Source organism: Gopherus evgoodei, chromosome 24 (genome assembly GCF_007399415.2).
Source record: "Gopherus evgoodei ecotype Sinaloan lineage chromosome 24, rGopEvg1_v1.p, whole genome shotgun sequence".
Classification (NCBI taxonomy): Eukaryota; Metazoa; Chordata; order Testudines; family Testudinidae; genus Gopherus; species Gopherus evgoodei.
In genome coordinates this window covers 2,007,322-2,022,447 of record NC_044345.1, presented here as the reverse complement: position 1 = coordinate 2,022,447, position 15,126 = coordinate 2,007,322, and the positions used below count along the sequence as shown (strand labels likewise).

The following is a 15,126-nucleotide window of genomic DNA, read 5'->3' as shown; positions in this document are numbered from 1 at the left end:
GGGGGCGGTAAATCATACAGCGCCCTGCACATGGGGGGTCGGTAAATCATACAGCGCCCTGCACATTGGGGAGGTGGTAAATCGTACAGCGCCCTGCATATGGGGGGGTCGGTAAATCATACAGCGCCCTGCACACTGGGGGGGCGGTAAATCGTACAGCGCCCTGCACACTGGGGGGGCGGTAAATCGTACAGCGCCCTGCACATGGGGAGGGCAGTGAATCATACAGCGCCCTGCACATGGGGGGTCGGTAAATCATACAGCGCCCTGCACATGGGGAGGGCAGTGACTCATACAGCGCCCTGCACATGGGGGGTCGGTAAATCGTACAGCGCCCTGCACGCGGCGGGGCGGGGGCGCGCGCTGCGCTCCGCTGGGAGGGGGGAGGGGCGCTCCGACTCCCGGCCTCGCGCTTCTCCCCCCCCCAGCCAAGCACGCGAGACGCTCCGGCCCTACGGAAACCCCGCCCCCGCCCTCCGATTGGCCAGACCACCTCGCCGGCCCAGCCCCCGGCTGTGACGAGACGTTGGGGCGGAGCCACCTTCCCCGCCTGTCGCTCGGGGGCCTCTCCCCGCTGCCATTGGCCCGAGAGGGGTGGAGGGGCGGGTCCTTCCGGCGCGTGAGCCGCTTCCTCCTCCGCCCCCCCTCCTGTCGCTCCCAGTGACTTCCGGTCTGTGCTGTTGGGTGGGGGGTGTGGAGGCGCCTGCTCCCCCCCTCCCCCCGGGTACAGAGCCCCCCCCGTCCCCTCAGAGGAGACAGCCCCCCCTCGGGGAGAGAGCCCCTCCCCCTCCAGCCTGGGGACCTGCCCCCCCTTACACCGACCCCCCCAGGACAGAGAGCGGGAATCTGCCCCCCCCGCCCCCCCCAAGGTGCCAGGCAGGTGCTGGGAGGGGTCTCGGGCTGAGAGGAGCCCCCCATCCCCTGCTCCCGGGGGAGGCGGGGCAGCCCCCCGTGGAGCCCCCCCCTTGGCCCCGGGCTGTGAGTGACAGCGGGGAGCCCCTGCCCAGCCATGGAGAAGGGGAAGGGGGGAGCGGCGGCAGCGGGGGGGAAGTTGCTGCTCTCCACCCTCCTGGATGCCAAGGATGAGTTAGAGGAGGTAGGTGCAGGTGGCGGTGGGACGGGGAGCTGGCCAGGGGGCTGTAAGGGGTGGCATGGAGACGGCATGGGGACAGAGTGGATCTCACTCCCCAGTGTGCTTCCCCTGCCCCAGCTCAGTCTGAAGCCAGTGTGCATTTGGGTGAAGCTCCCTGGATTTTGTCTCCATTGCACTGGAGGGCGAGCGGTAGCATGTTGGCCTGCTGATGTTCCCAATGGGCAAGTGGTTCTTCACTTCCTCACTGGGGTCAGGCCCTGCTGCTTCACGTGTGGGCACTTTGGAGGTGCAAGACTGTGGAACAGGATCGCAGTCTGCTTTAGATTTCAGGGTTGACAGGATTCCTCATTTTTTCTTTCTGATAACAGGAAAACTGTCATTCTGGTACGTATTTCTACTGACTGCCAAAGCATTTTGGAGCCCTGGCAGGACCCAAGACATGAGACATTGAAATCATGTCATTCTGCTTGTTATCTTGCTTTTTTTCTCCACTACGAATAGGTGGTTAGAGAAGGGTTGGGAGCCAAGACTTTTGGGATCTGTTCCTGGTGCTGAGGCTCTGTAGTACAGTGGTTAAAACTGCTGAACAAGTTCTGGGTTTTATTCTGGCTCTTCTTTCAGACTTTCTGCCTGACTTGGGCAAGTAATCTCCTGTACCTCCGTTTACTCATCGGTAATATAGATAACTATTATTGTACCTGTCTCTCATGGGTGTTAATTAATGTTCATAAAGCATTTTGAGATCCTCTGAAAGGAGCTATTGTAGGGTGAAGTACTGTCACTTTAGTTGTGACTTGGTTTGAGCGGCTAATGTCTCATGAACTACTGGACTTGCAGAGCCAGCTTTTATTTACCATGAGCCAGAAGCAAATGTATTAGGGACTGTTGAAACAGTGCCAGCTAAAATCATATTGGAAATAAAGTAGAAAAGAAAGACCGAAAGGTATTTGGAATTACTTGGTCTCAGGGTCTGATATATATCAACCTGCTGGGCCTGGAAACTCCCGTATCATTGGCAAAACTCTCAATTGTCCCTGTGTATTATTGGTACTAGTCCAGGTCTGAATAAAACATCTCAGTCCTCAGAGTAATGCCACTTTGTGTGCCTGTCAGAGCTGAAAACTCAAATTCTCCTTGAAACCTCGCCAAGGACTCTCTCCGGGGCTTGTCTGGAATCCATGTAGCGCTATTATTTAGTGTTCTGTAGTGCCTCTTCTCCATGGATCTCAGGGCAGTACAACTCTCAAACCTTGCCTATCCAGTGAGATAGGTATTGCTCTTTCACAGCTGGGGAAATTGAGACACGGACAGGTGAAGTGACTTGTTCAAGGTCATAAAGTTGAGTAAGCACCAGAACTAGGAAGAGAATCCAGAAGCCCTGACAAATGGTCCCCTGCTTTAATTGTTAGGAATCTCTCCTTTGTGCGTGTACTTTAAATCACTAAAATGCTTAAAGGGACACCAACTTGAAATCTAGTCAGTTTATAAGAAATGTGATAAAAATGGCAGCTATCACACCTGCTCCTGAGTCCCCCAGCCAGTTTTAGTAGTTTACTATCATGTTTTCATGTTTAAAATAATAATAATCCTCTTCCATGCAGCGGGCATGTAAGACTGTCACAAATGGGGGAACAGGGCTGTCAAATGCCCAAAGTCAACACAGTGGCAAACTCAAGAGAAGCGTCTTCTTATAACAATGTGAGATGCGGATTATAACAACAGTAGGTTAAGCAAAGGTTTTGGAGGAGTGTTGTTTAAGGTGACAATATTCCTCCAAAATGCATTACATATGGTATCGTAAACTAAAACTCAGAGAGAAAGCTGACCTCTTGCGAGCCTGCTGTGAGTTCTGATGAAGGAGACAAGACGCAGCTCATCACTGTAAAAGCAGCAAAGAATCCTGTGGCACCTTATAGACTAACAGACGTTTTGGAGCATGAGCTTTCATGGATGAATACCCACTTCGTCGGATGCATGTAGTGGAAATTTCCAGGGGCAGGTATATATATGCAGGCAAGCTAGAGATAATGAGGTAGTTCAATCAGGGAGGATGAGGCCCTGTTCTAGCAGTTGAGGTGTGAAAACCAAGGGAGGAGAAACTGGTTCTGTAATTGGCAAGCCATTCACAGTCTTTGTTTAATCCTGAGCTGATGGTGTCAAATTTGCAGATGAACTGAAGCTCGGCAGTTTCTCTTTGAAGTCTGGTCCTGAAGTTTTTTTGCTGCAGGATGGCCACCTTAAGGTCTGCTATAGTGTGGCCAGGGAGGTTGAAGTGCTCTCCTACAGGTTTTTGTATATTGCCATTCCTAATATCTGATTTGTGTCTGTTTATCCTTTTCCATAGTGACTGTCCAGTTTGGCCGATGTACATAGCAGAGGGGCATTGCTGGCATATGATGGTGTATATTACATTGGTGGACGTGCAGGTGAATGAACCGGTGATGGTGTGGCTGATCGGTTAGGTCCTGTGATGGTGTCGCTGGTGTAGATATGTGGGCAGAGTTGGCATCGAGGTTTGTTGCATGGATTGGTTCCTGAGCTAGAGTTCCTATGGTGCGGTGTGCAGTTACTGGTGAGAATATGTTTCAGGTTGGCAGGTTGTCTGTGGGCGAGGACTGGCCTGCCACCCAAGGCCTGTGAAAGTGTGGGATCATTGTCCAGGATGGGTTGTCCGCGATGATGCATTGGAGGGGTATTAGCTGGGGACTGTATGTGATGGCCAGTGGAGTCCCGTTGGTTTCTTTCTTGGGTTTGTCTTGCAGTAGGAGGCTTCTGGGTACACGTCTGGCTCTGTTGATCTGTTTCCTTATTTCCTCGTGTGGGTATTGTAGTTTTGAGAATGCTTGGTGGAGATTTTGTAGGTGTTGGTCTCTGTCTGAGGGGTTAGAGCAGATGCGGTTGTACCTCAGTGCTTGGCTGTAGACAATGGATCGTGTGATGTGCCCAGGATGAAAGCTGGAGGCATGAAGGTAGGCATAGCGGTCGGTAGGTTTTCGGTAACTGGACAGCATGCTTTTAAAGCCCCTTTAAGGTAGGGGTAACATCTTTCTTTTAGACTAACCATTTAGTTACTCTTCAGGTTTGTGTGTCTCCTATTTATTGTGACAGGGAGTTGCACTCTCTGTGTCTTACCTCCCTAGACCATGGGTTAGAAGAGAGTTATCTTCAAAACGTCAGCTCCTGCTGAGAGAGAAGTACCCAGACCCTTTCTCTGCTAGGGAGATATTGAAACTGTGTGTGTGTGGTGGGGGAGGGGGTGTATATACGCGCACACATGTTTGTGTATGTGCACTTTTTTCTATAGCTAAAAAAATTACTGTTCTAATACTGATTCCGCAGTTACTCGAGTGTGTATAGTCACTTCCCTGGTGACCCATCAGAGTACAGAATAAGTATGTGAGGATTGTTCCCTAAGATGTAACTATATCTGTTGCCATTTTCTTTAAGATTGATCCCTTAGAATTAGTGCTGTATGTATTCGTTGTTTTAGTGTCTGGACAGCAGTGCTAGTCCTCACGAAATTCATGGATTTTAAAGTGAGAAGGGACCACTGTGTTCATATGGCCTGATCTCCTGCATAGCAGAGACCACAGAATTTCAGTTGGTGAATCCTGCACTGGAGGGAATTGTTCTTCCTACTGTACGAGTGACATTGTCAAGCCCAGTGACTTGGGGTTGAACTGGAGCGTACCATTAGAAAGTCAGTCAGTTTCCATTTAAAGACTGAGTGCTGATGAGCTTACCCCCTGCTTTGGGAACCTGCAGTGTTAACATTGTCCTACTTGCAGTGTGAATTTTTCTGACTTCAGTTTGTGCTCACTGGATCTTGTTCTGCCTTTGCAAATGATGGAAATGAGTCTACCTGAGATCTGGGCTTTCAGATTCTTTTGGTCCTCTCTGATAGTTCTGTCGGTTAGCTCTGAAAAAAGCCTTACTGAAAAGCAGTGTTACCCTTCTGCGCTTGTTGGCCCATGCGTGTTCATTTGCATCACCCTAGACGGCAGACTGTGAAATGGAGATGTTCCCCTTTGCCAACAGCTTCCTTCTCATTCATGTTAGTGGGGGAATGTCACTAGCCAGTGCCATAATCAGCCTGGCAGATTTTCATTTTAAAGTGGTGCTAATCCAGAAGTGATTGTGTAGAAATAACCCCTTCAGCTCCTGGAGTCACATCTGCTGGCTTTCCCTGGCACAAACAAGTCGTTACCCTGTCAGCTCTGCAGGAGACTGAGACAGGGTCCTTTTGTCTCACTTCTCACAGGTGGAGTAGGTGGCTGTGTTACAGGTGCAGGGTCTTGCCAGTGATGAAGGCAGAGCCAGAAACATTCCAACTGGGTCTTCAGATCCTGCCTGGAGTTTGTGGCACTGGTAGTTTGAATGATTGGGACAAGGGGCACATCTCCCCTAGAAGGCAATGCACCTGTTTATGCCAGGACTTAATCTACAACTTGCACAGCAAAATACTGGGCTGGAGAGACAATAACCTTAACTGCAGTGAAGCTGCCTCTCCACTGTCGTAAGAGCCAAGGCTTAACTAGGGGGGACCCTGCAGGGTCAGTTTTATACTCGGGCTGTAGCTACACTGGCAACAATGACAACTGGTATCAGAGGGGTAGCCATGTTAGTCTGGATCTGTAAAAGCAGCACAGAGTCCTGTGGCACCTTATAGACTAACTGACATATTGGAGCGTGAGCTTTCATGGGTGAATACCCACTTCATCAGATGCATGCAATGGGAACTGGGTTTGCCCCCCTGTATAGCTCCTGTGCAATAGCAGCTACAGAAGCTGTAGCATTCACAGTCCTCAGGTGGGCTGAAAATTTTAGTCACCATGTCACAAAACCCTGCTCGGAGTGGAATTAGGTGATGGGCGGTGGGAGCAGGGTGCTGGTGGTAATGTCTGAGCGTTGTCTGCTGCAGCTTTTCCCATTGTCTGTGGAGCTTCACTGCTGGGGCCATTGTAGACCTGTCTCGTTCTCTAAGTGCACATCATTCCTGTTCCACTGCTCAGACTCTTCCTAATTCTCGGTCACTGACCTGCTAATCAGGTCCAACCTGCACTACAGAAATAGCCGTCTTGTGAACATGATTGTAGCTGAAACATGGTTGCTCCTTTTCTGTGTGAACAGGAAAGAAACGCATTAACCGTATTCTATCACAGGTAGGATGTGGTTTTCGAAGGGTGGTTGTAACGTGTGTGGTTCTGTGTATGTAGGCAAGAATAAAGAATGATTGACCATGGTGGTTCTTGTAGTGTGGATGGGGTATAACCCAGCACCAGCTCTTTCCCTCTGTCTGCCTGGTTACTGCAGACGTGTGCTTGGAAGGGTCTGTTGTCCTCGTGGCACATGTCTGGAGCCCCTCATTGAAGTCAATGAGAGGCTCTGCACGTGCACTGGGAGGTTCTTACCCAGTGCTAGCTGGAAACGCTGGCTTGAAATGACAGCACGCCAGCCTCCGGACGTTCACGTCCAACCACGCAAAGACCTCAGTCAGTCGGTGCTATGAGAGGGTTAACTTGCAAAAATCCAATTAAAATAACCCCTGTGGATTTCTCTGAGGGCGAGTGGAAGCTCTTGCCACTCATGCCTCAGGCCTCTCCCTCTTGCACTGTTATAACTTAGCAACAGCAAGTGGGTCTTATTAGGCCATTCCAGTGCAGTGCCTTGTTCGGGAGAGAAGGGAATGGGGTTTGGTTCTGATTGGGGGCAGCTGTCTGGGGTGCTGCAAAGCCAACGTGTGGTCTCCTTCCCTCATCCCCGCTCCAGCCCAGTGCACATAGTGATTCTGAGGGTGTGTCTACACTACACACTAGGCCTGGGGCTGTGACCTGGGCGTGTGGACTTGGTGTTTCCAAGCCTCTGCTTGAGTTTCCACACTGCATTATGAATTTGGATTTACAGGGCTGGACTCGTGTGACAGCTGTGCTAACACATCCTTACTGCACTTGTCAGCTCTCCTGACTCAGCTCTGGGGCTGGGCCTCCATCCGCACTGCAAAATGACAGGGCTTGGACCTGAGTCACAACAGGACTCGGGTTCTGACCCACACCTGGCAGGTCCTGAGTGCTTTCGGATGTGAGTCCTTCTGATGTGTGTAGCCAGAAGGGGGGCTTGGGTTCAAACCTGAGTCTGAGCCTGGCCTTAGTGGGCAGTGTAGGCTCCAGAATGAGACCCATCTGTCCCCTCAGTCAGAGCGATGGCCCACTGGGATGTGTGTGGAGGGGTTGGGAAGGTCTGAGCCAAGACAAACGTCCTCCCCCTCGGAACCCTGCTCTGGGGCCTTGTGCGACAATTGGGAGCCCCCGCCTGGCTTTGTTCATAATGGATCCTGCACCTCCCATGGACAAGCCCCCATAAAAAGCTTCCACTTGAGAGCCCCACAATGTCCTCAGGACAATCTCGTCATCTCTCTAAAGAGCCACATCCATAAGAAACAGGCCTCTCTGTTGCCAAGGCAGGGTTCATTGGCTCTGCTTAGGTGCCACTTACCGGACTTACTAAGCTTTGTTCACCTCAAAGTCTCTGCTTTTCCGACGTTCCTAGCACCTTGCTGGCTGCCTTGCTCCTTTCCTGTGGCAGAGTCATGCACAGGGCTTGAGAAACTTAAGGCACTTACAGGCCAGTGTTCTGAGTTCACTAGACGCTGCCTTTGTCAGATGTTTGTCCCTTTCCCCAGCGCTGGCTCCGTTCTGTTGTTAAGCTTTATTTAAGCACTAGGAAAATAGATTCGTGTACTGACCTGCCCCCACTTCCCTGGCTAGTTCTTGCAGCTTTACAATCACATTTTGCTTTCCTCTCCCCTCTTGCCGTATACAAGACCCACAGCAGCAAAGGAAGCCGGCCAGCTGACTACAGAGGAAAAGTGAAGTGGACTGTGCACCCAATGCTGTCGAATGCACAAAGTGAAGTGAAATCACTTGTCATGATTTTCAGCAAGTCACAAGAGTTCCGGCGGACTCATCATACTTTAAGTTGATGTTCTTCCTGGAGCGCAGTAGATCTGTAAGGCCTTTTCACATCACCTCTCGCTCCAGTACCAGCGTGAGTGCCATCAAAGTGATTTGTCTTGGTGATTTGCAGTGGGTCAGGGTGCTTAGCCAGAGCTGCTGCGCCAGACACGCAGAAACTGTCATGATGCACTTACCAGCCGAGTACCAGATGCTTCTGCCCTGTTTCCCATGACGACAGGAACAAACAAATGTTTTACTTGCTTGGGGTGAGCAGTCTGCTCATTTTCGTGGGTAGGCAGGTGAGTGGGGCTCGGTGAGCTGGGGATGGCCTCCGAGAAAGATGGTGCTGTGGCTGAGGTGCTGGCATTGGACTTGGAAGAGCCAAATTCCATTCCTGTCTTTGCCACAAACTCCCAAGGTGACCTTGGGCAAATCGCTTAACATTTCTGTTCCCCAACTTCAAAATGGTGGCAGTTGTGCTCTGTTCTGTGCCCCCTCCCCCGTCTTGTCTATTGAGATGTTAACACTTTTCCTGAGGGACTGTCTGTCTTCACTGGGCTCAGCGCGGGGCCACCCTGCTCTTGGCTGAGGCTGGTGCTGCTGTAACACAAAGAACAGACAAAACGGCAGTGCTTGGAGCAGGGTACAGCCCTCTGGAGCAAAAGTCCCAAGTGTCACTCACTGCTGTGAGCGGTTGGCAGTGGTGGTGCGTATGTATGTGTTTGTATTTCAGTCCAGTCTACAGGGCCCGTTGTAATAGCTGCTGCACTGCACGAAAGAAGCCAGTCCTCGGCTGTTGTCGTAGAAGACAGCTGTGCTGCTGGTAGAGCTTGTTGTGCATGGAGAGGACATGAGCAGCTGGCAGCACCCTGGCAGCGCGTGTGTCTGATATGCTGTCGTAGTCAAACTCTGCTCCAGAGTTACCATCAGGGGTTTGCAGTGGCAGATGAACAGAGTTTTGCCATGTGCTGTGCATTCTGGCTTCGTGTCCTTCTCGCTGTCATTTCATTACCTGGGACATCCACATAAAAACATCTGCTCCTGCGGTTTCCACACACCAGAAGCTACTTACAAAGTTAGTAATTAAAACGGAGGCCCTTGGACTTCAGCACCTGGCCCGAACGCTAAAGACACGTAAAATGAAAGCGTCTTGTATGTCTGCAGTGGGTCTTCAAGGGAACTCCACTTGCTGTTCAGTAAGGGGCAGAGCCCTGCAGTACATGCCCAGAATAGTCTTTGCCACTGTCTGTGAATTGTAGCTTCAGAGAGAATTGAACCTGTGAAGCTATAGCTCTGCTCTCGGAATGGGGACTGACGTCCCTGTGTCACCTTGGCCCATGCGTCCTGTTTGTTGGCCCCAAAGCCACAGGATGCCAGTATTAGCATTAGCTGGCGCTGCAGGCGGGGGAATGGCAGTGGAGTATTTCCAACACAAACTAAGAATATACGAGCAGCTATGAGGCAGTAGCATCTCCAGTCAGCAGCTGGTTCTGGGGCCCTGCTGCAAGGGGAGAACAATAATCATGCTGGTTTTACTCTGTGGGTTTGCGTGGCCCCCATCACTGGTGTGTATGTGGTGTCATGAGCATAGACGGCAATAGTCTCCCATCGCCTCTCTCATCCCGCTTTATGTGGCAGCAGGAAGTAGGAGGGCCCAGGTTTTCAAAGCTGTCTAGTGAGACATGTCCGAGTGGCCGTGTTTCCAGAGGCAGGAAACCCAGCATGTTTGGAAAGTTGGGCCCCTTAATGGCATCTCAAATTAGGCTCCCCAAATCACTCCCGGGACTCTTGGCTCCATGTTTTGTTACTTGCACAAGGCACCTCGAATGGCTGAGGAGGCTGGGGCTCTGGGATACCTGTTCCTGCTAGCTGATGTATTGATTTTGTTTTGTCTATTTCAGAGACTAGAGAGGTGCATGGGCATTGTGACATCGCTGACCAACGGGGTGTCAGAGAGGGAAGCTAACGATGCCCTAAATGCTCATGTAAGTGCCGGACGTGGTTTTCCAGGATCTGTTCTGGGGTAAGGCAGGGATACACGAGGGCTTGTGGGCTGACCAGTGAGGGGTGACTGCTCCTTCCACTTTGGTGATGACCCATTCATGTAGCATAACCCCTCGTAACTAAGTTTTACCCCAAGCCTGTAAAGCATACGTTCAGTATAAATCCATTATTCCTTAAATATTATCCACACATGCATCTCGCATGCCAAGATTGTGACTTGGCAAGTTACAAGCTTTCTGCAGATACATTACGTGTTACTCTTTAGGGATGAGTATCCTGTAAGACATGTTTGGTGTAGGGAGCTTGTCAAGTGTGAGTTGTTTGCAAAGAACCAGGGACCCTTTGCCAAAGGGTTTCTGTGTCCCAGAAGTTCATCCTGACAAGAAGAAATAATTCACGCAGAGGCACCTCCAAGAGACAGCAGCCATGGGGGCTGTCAGCAAGCCAGTGTGTCACTCTGCTAGGAGCAGTGGAGCGGGCGCTGTGCCATCTTCACCAACCTGAACACTGGCAAGAAGTTTTCCAGAGTTGTTTTTTTTTCTGAAGAAAAACGCTTACTCGCTGTCTAATAAAATCCTCTGGTGGCAGTGCGACACTGCATTTCCTTGTTGAAACCTGGCTTTTTTTTTTTCCTACCCCATCATAAGCCCACCCTGTAAGGTGGCTCATGAGTGCTGGACTGTTAGTACTGATCTACCACGAGAGGGGTGTGTGTGAATACACACCTGCCCGTGGTGGTGGTGACGTGCCTGTGACTGCAGTTATCATGCACTTTTTTGCACGCTCCCTCTGCATACACAGTTTGTCTCTGCTTGAGCTCCTTGGAATCCCAGTTCCCAGGGGTATAATCTTCCCACTGCACTTGCTTCTAGTCCTGAAAAGTCCCCAAATCCTCGCCTGCTCCCCGGTGAGGTGGCTGTGCAGAGAAAGCTCAAGTAAGTTTTAGAGGTTCTAAAATGTATTGGCTGCCGTTTTCTCCTCCCTTGTGTGTTTGGCTAGCTGGAGTCATGGCACTAGGGGAGCCTGGCTTAGCAGGAGGAGGGATGCAAACATGGGGCCTGCCAGAGCCCACTGGTGCTAATGGGAGCCTTTCCCATGTGGCTGAATGGCCAGTAGCGTGTGTCTCACAACCCTGACACACTTCCTGTGAAGTCCCAGGCGTGGGGAGGGTGCCTCACGGCATGGGGTGGTCCTGGAGGCCTTCCAGGTGATCCTGTGAAGTAACCTGCATCACTCAGGTGTGGCCTTGCTGCTTGTGGGTAATGTGGGCATCTGGAATTCCTACCAGTAAAACCTTCAGACCATTCCCCACCGCCATGGAATCTCTCACTTAGGGAGAGCATTGAAACGTTGCTTAAACTACATATTTTAACTATGAAATGTGTGTACGTGCACAGGGGTGTGTGTGTGTGTGTGTAGGAATCACAGGCACAGGACTCAGTGGACTTCACAGATATGAACGATGGGGAAGCTCTGTAACTTCCTGCTGCTGAATTCCTTGGGGGCAGCTGTGGGCTGGTCTGGAGCACCCCTGTCCTAGAATCAAGGGGAGCCTCTTGTGTTGTCAACACCCTACCTGAGCGAGGCCTAGTGTTGTTTACCCGTGTTGCTTCCCCTTTCCTCTCGCAGGTGTGCAAAGGAGCCCCTCAGCATGAGGAGATTTGTCTTGGCCTCTTCACCCTGGTCCTCACAGAGCCTGCCCAAGCACAGAAGGTAAGGCACGGCATAGCCAGCTCCTGCCTTGGGATGGCTTGTTTCATTGGGCGCTCCGCTTGCCAGACAAGGCATTGCTAACCGTGGTGGCTTTCCAGAGGCGCCTGCAGGCACCGAGGGCTCCCTGCACTGGTGTCCTCAGCTGATCGTATGGAGGAGATTACTCAGCTCCTACTGTTCTACTTTCAGTGTGTTCACCAAACGTTGGCCTTTGTATTGCAGCAGCAGCAGCTATGCTGAGGGATGCTAATGCTGTTGTACCAAGGAACGGCGTCTTGGTGGCAGTATCTCTGGCAGATCTTGGGTTAATTGTTTTTGGTGGAGGTGTGTGGGGGTCCTAAATAACCAATGGAGCTGGAAAAGGCTCTTACCTCCTGTCTCTGGGGTTCTGGAATGGATATATTTGTTGGCTGACCAGATGTATTTGCATACAAAAGTAATTATCTAAAATCTAGATAATAAACAAATTCATTTCATAAGCAAAACTGTGTGTGAGCAGCCCAGCTCTAAGTTGGCAAGCTGGATTTTATTTTTAAATATCTTTTGGAATGATGCTGTTAACGGCTATTTAATTTCCTGGATGCAGGTTAGACAATGTTGCTGCAAACCAATGAAGCATTTTGGGAATGAAATCAAGTATGTTTGGCTTTTTTGTAGAAACTGGGACTGCATAGTAGGTAGAAGGATTTAGAAAAGGGATTTGCCCTGCTTTGCACATGCAGTGAAATGCCCTCCAAATACTTTCAGATGCAGATTGCGAACAGCTTCTCAGCAGGGGTAGCTAGGGCCCAAGATGGCCAAGCGACACTGCCAGAAACCCTGGGTCATGTGGTAGTGTTTGAAACTCCCATCGCGGGCTTCTCTACATGCCGCCTTTGCACTAGCCATGGACTGACACTGACTTTCTGCTGGAGCCTGCCTGCCCAGTCAGCTTAAGCCGGAAACAGGAGGTCACTGAAAACAAGAGGAGAGCGTTTTGCTGTATTATTCATGTTGCAAGCCCACAGTAAGAGACAGCCCCTTGTTCTGAAGAGCCTAGTCTAAGTGAAGATGAAAGGCAACAAGTGTGTACAAGAGACGGAGAGAAGAGTGCTGGGGAGGTCTGATCAGAGAGACCAGCTAGGAGAGCCATTAGCTGTGTTAATGAAATGGGTTTGCTGTCTAGTCATTGGATTGGCAGGGAAAACAGCTCTTTGTTGAACCCACTCAATCATTTCCGCCCTTTTCTCCTGTGACTTCTTTGGATGCCTTGGCTGCCGTATAGAAATGAAGAACGTGAGTCAACAGCGTGCGTTTTGTCTAAACGTGGTATTCTTGTTTGTCAGTAGTACAGCCTGAAAATGGGTTTGAAACAGTTTTAAAATTAGTGTACATCTGAAATTTCTGATGGTGCTGGCTGCTTTGGGAGGGAGGTTTTGGACGGAGTCCATTGGAGATTGTGATCTGTTCTTGTGAACTGGAAAATATTCCAGAGCATGATGATTCTCCACGAAGTGAGGTGGCCAGTGGATGCCTTGTGAGTGAGCAGGGAGGATTCTCCTCTAAGGTACCTGGAGTGACAAGAGCTGGGGGAGTACAGAGGCCCTGAGCCATTGAGAAACAGGAGCAGTGGAGCATGTGCATGTTGTGGGGGGCGGGGACTGTCTCTCCAGGTTATTGTTGCTGCTGAGGTTTGGATCAGCAGGTGTGCCAGGCCTTTCCCGGGGGTGCTGGAATACTGGCACTGTTCCTTGTGGCTGCACGTTCGGAAATGGGTCATTGGCAGTGTTCTGGTGTGGAGTGAGTGACCTGCCGATTCTCTCAGTACCATGACACATACCTGGGGCTTTCACTTGCCGCATTAGCTCAGCTGCGAGTTGAGGGGTGCTTGGGTCGAATGCTGTTCAGTGGATCGGCAATGTGCCGAATTTAAAGGGATTGAAGTAAACTCTCGAGGTGAAGCCTCTTCGTGGTCTGGTGTGAGCAGGGCTGAATGGCTGAGCATGACGGAGGCACTGATGGACCAAGAGTGACTCCTGCAATGTTCTCTCTCCATTGAGCCAGTGCTTTAAGGCTCGGGCTCTCTAAACTAGGGCCATAGGTCCCCATTCACCACTGCACCAGGATCACTAAGTGGGGCAATGTCTCCCTCAATGGAGTTGTAGCCATGTCCTCAAAATGACTCTTCTTAAAAAACCAAACAACTCCCCTCCCTGATCACTAGACGCCCCCCACTCACTCACTCATACACACACACACACACTTTTCTGATGCCAGCTGGCTTTCCCTCGGGAGAGGTGGCTTCCGTTCCGCCTCTCCCATCAGCCACCAAAGCTGCTTCCAAGTCCTGACTCTGGAGTTGCTGGTGCAGCCAGGACGCAAGCCGATTCTCCCCATCAGAGCTAGTGCTCAGAAACATCTCTGCCAGGTGGTGCTAAACTAGGCCCCAGAGAGCTAGTGCAGTGACCAATATCGCATAGCTGGTTCCTGCCTCCCACAACTTCTTCCCCCGCTCCAGCACCCCAGTCTGCATGCTCTGGTATGGATACTGTGCAGCCTCTTCCGGTTAGAGTGAAATCCCCTTCTCGGGAGTTGTGATAAACAGTCCCTCCGGCAGGGCAGAGGGATCCTGGCACCACTGCTACCTGTGCCCAGTCGAAGGGCTCTCCAGTCACTCTTCCTTATGTTTGCAGCTCCAGTGTTCTCCTTCCCTTTAATCTGTACTGTGCCCATGGCTTCCCCACTGAGCAAGCGAAGTTCCCGCCTGCTCTGTCTTCTCCGCACGTTCCTCTGTGGCAAGGGCAGTGAGGGGCAGAGCCTGCATCCATGACACCGTGCTGCTGACAGGCAGTGAATCTCTCTGCCTCAAAGGCGGCAGTGGAGGGCACAGCTGCTGCTTATGGCCCTGCTCATTAGCCACCTGGCTGGCTCTGCTGCTTTGGTCAAGTTTGCTCTTACAAGCACATCCGTGTTCTTAGGGGGTAATTGGATCAAGCAGCAGGATGGGGATGGGGTTCTGCTGTGGTCGGTCATTACCTAGTCCCCACGCTGTATGCCGCCAGCAGGCGACTGGAGCCAAGACTGTAGAGTTTTACTTTTGGCTCTGCCACTGACTCACAGCATGACCTTGCCAAGTCCCTGCATCCCACTGTGATTCCCATCTCTGTCTGTAAAGGGGGGACATGGCTTGCCTAGCTGATAAGGGGGCTTGTGTGGCTCGCTGCTGGAGCGGGCTTTGAGATCCTTGCATGAGGGGCAAGGCTCCCTTCCCCCAAAGCTGACAGGTTCGGGAATCCCTCCCCTTCACAGAAGCAGTCAGCTGTGCGGGGCCTGTGACAGCTGTTCGCCAGAGCCCTGCATGCTCAGGAAGGGAAGGAGGGAGAA

General features: G+C 51.3%; 1 protein-coding gene across 1 annotated transcript in view; it reads left to right on the top strand.

Moving 5' to 3' along the window:
- Positions 1–764: 764 nt before the first annotated feature.
- Positions 765–15,126, top strand: part of INTS3 (integrator complex subunit 3) — a 64,887-nt gene continuing 50,525 nt past the window's right edge. The window contains exons 1-3 of the mRNA XM_030541883.1: positions 765–1,096; positions 9,948–10,031; positions 11,680–11,763. Coding sequence (XP_030397743.1) covers positions 1,010–1,096; positions 9,948–10,031; positions 11,680–11,763 — 255 coding nt within the window. The 5' untranslated portion in view covers positions 765–1,009. The remainder of the gene's footprint in view (positions 1,097–9,947; positions 10,032–11,679; positions 11,764–15,126) is intronic.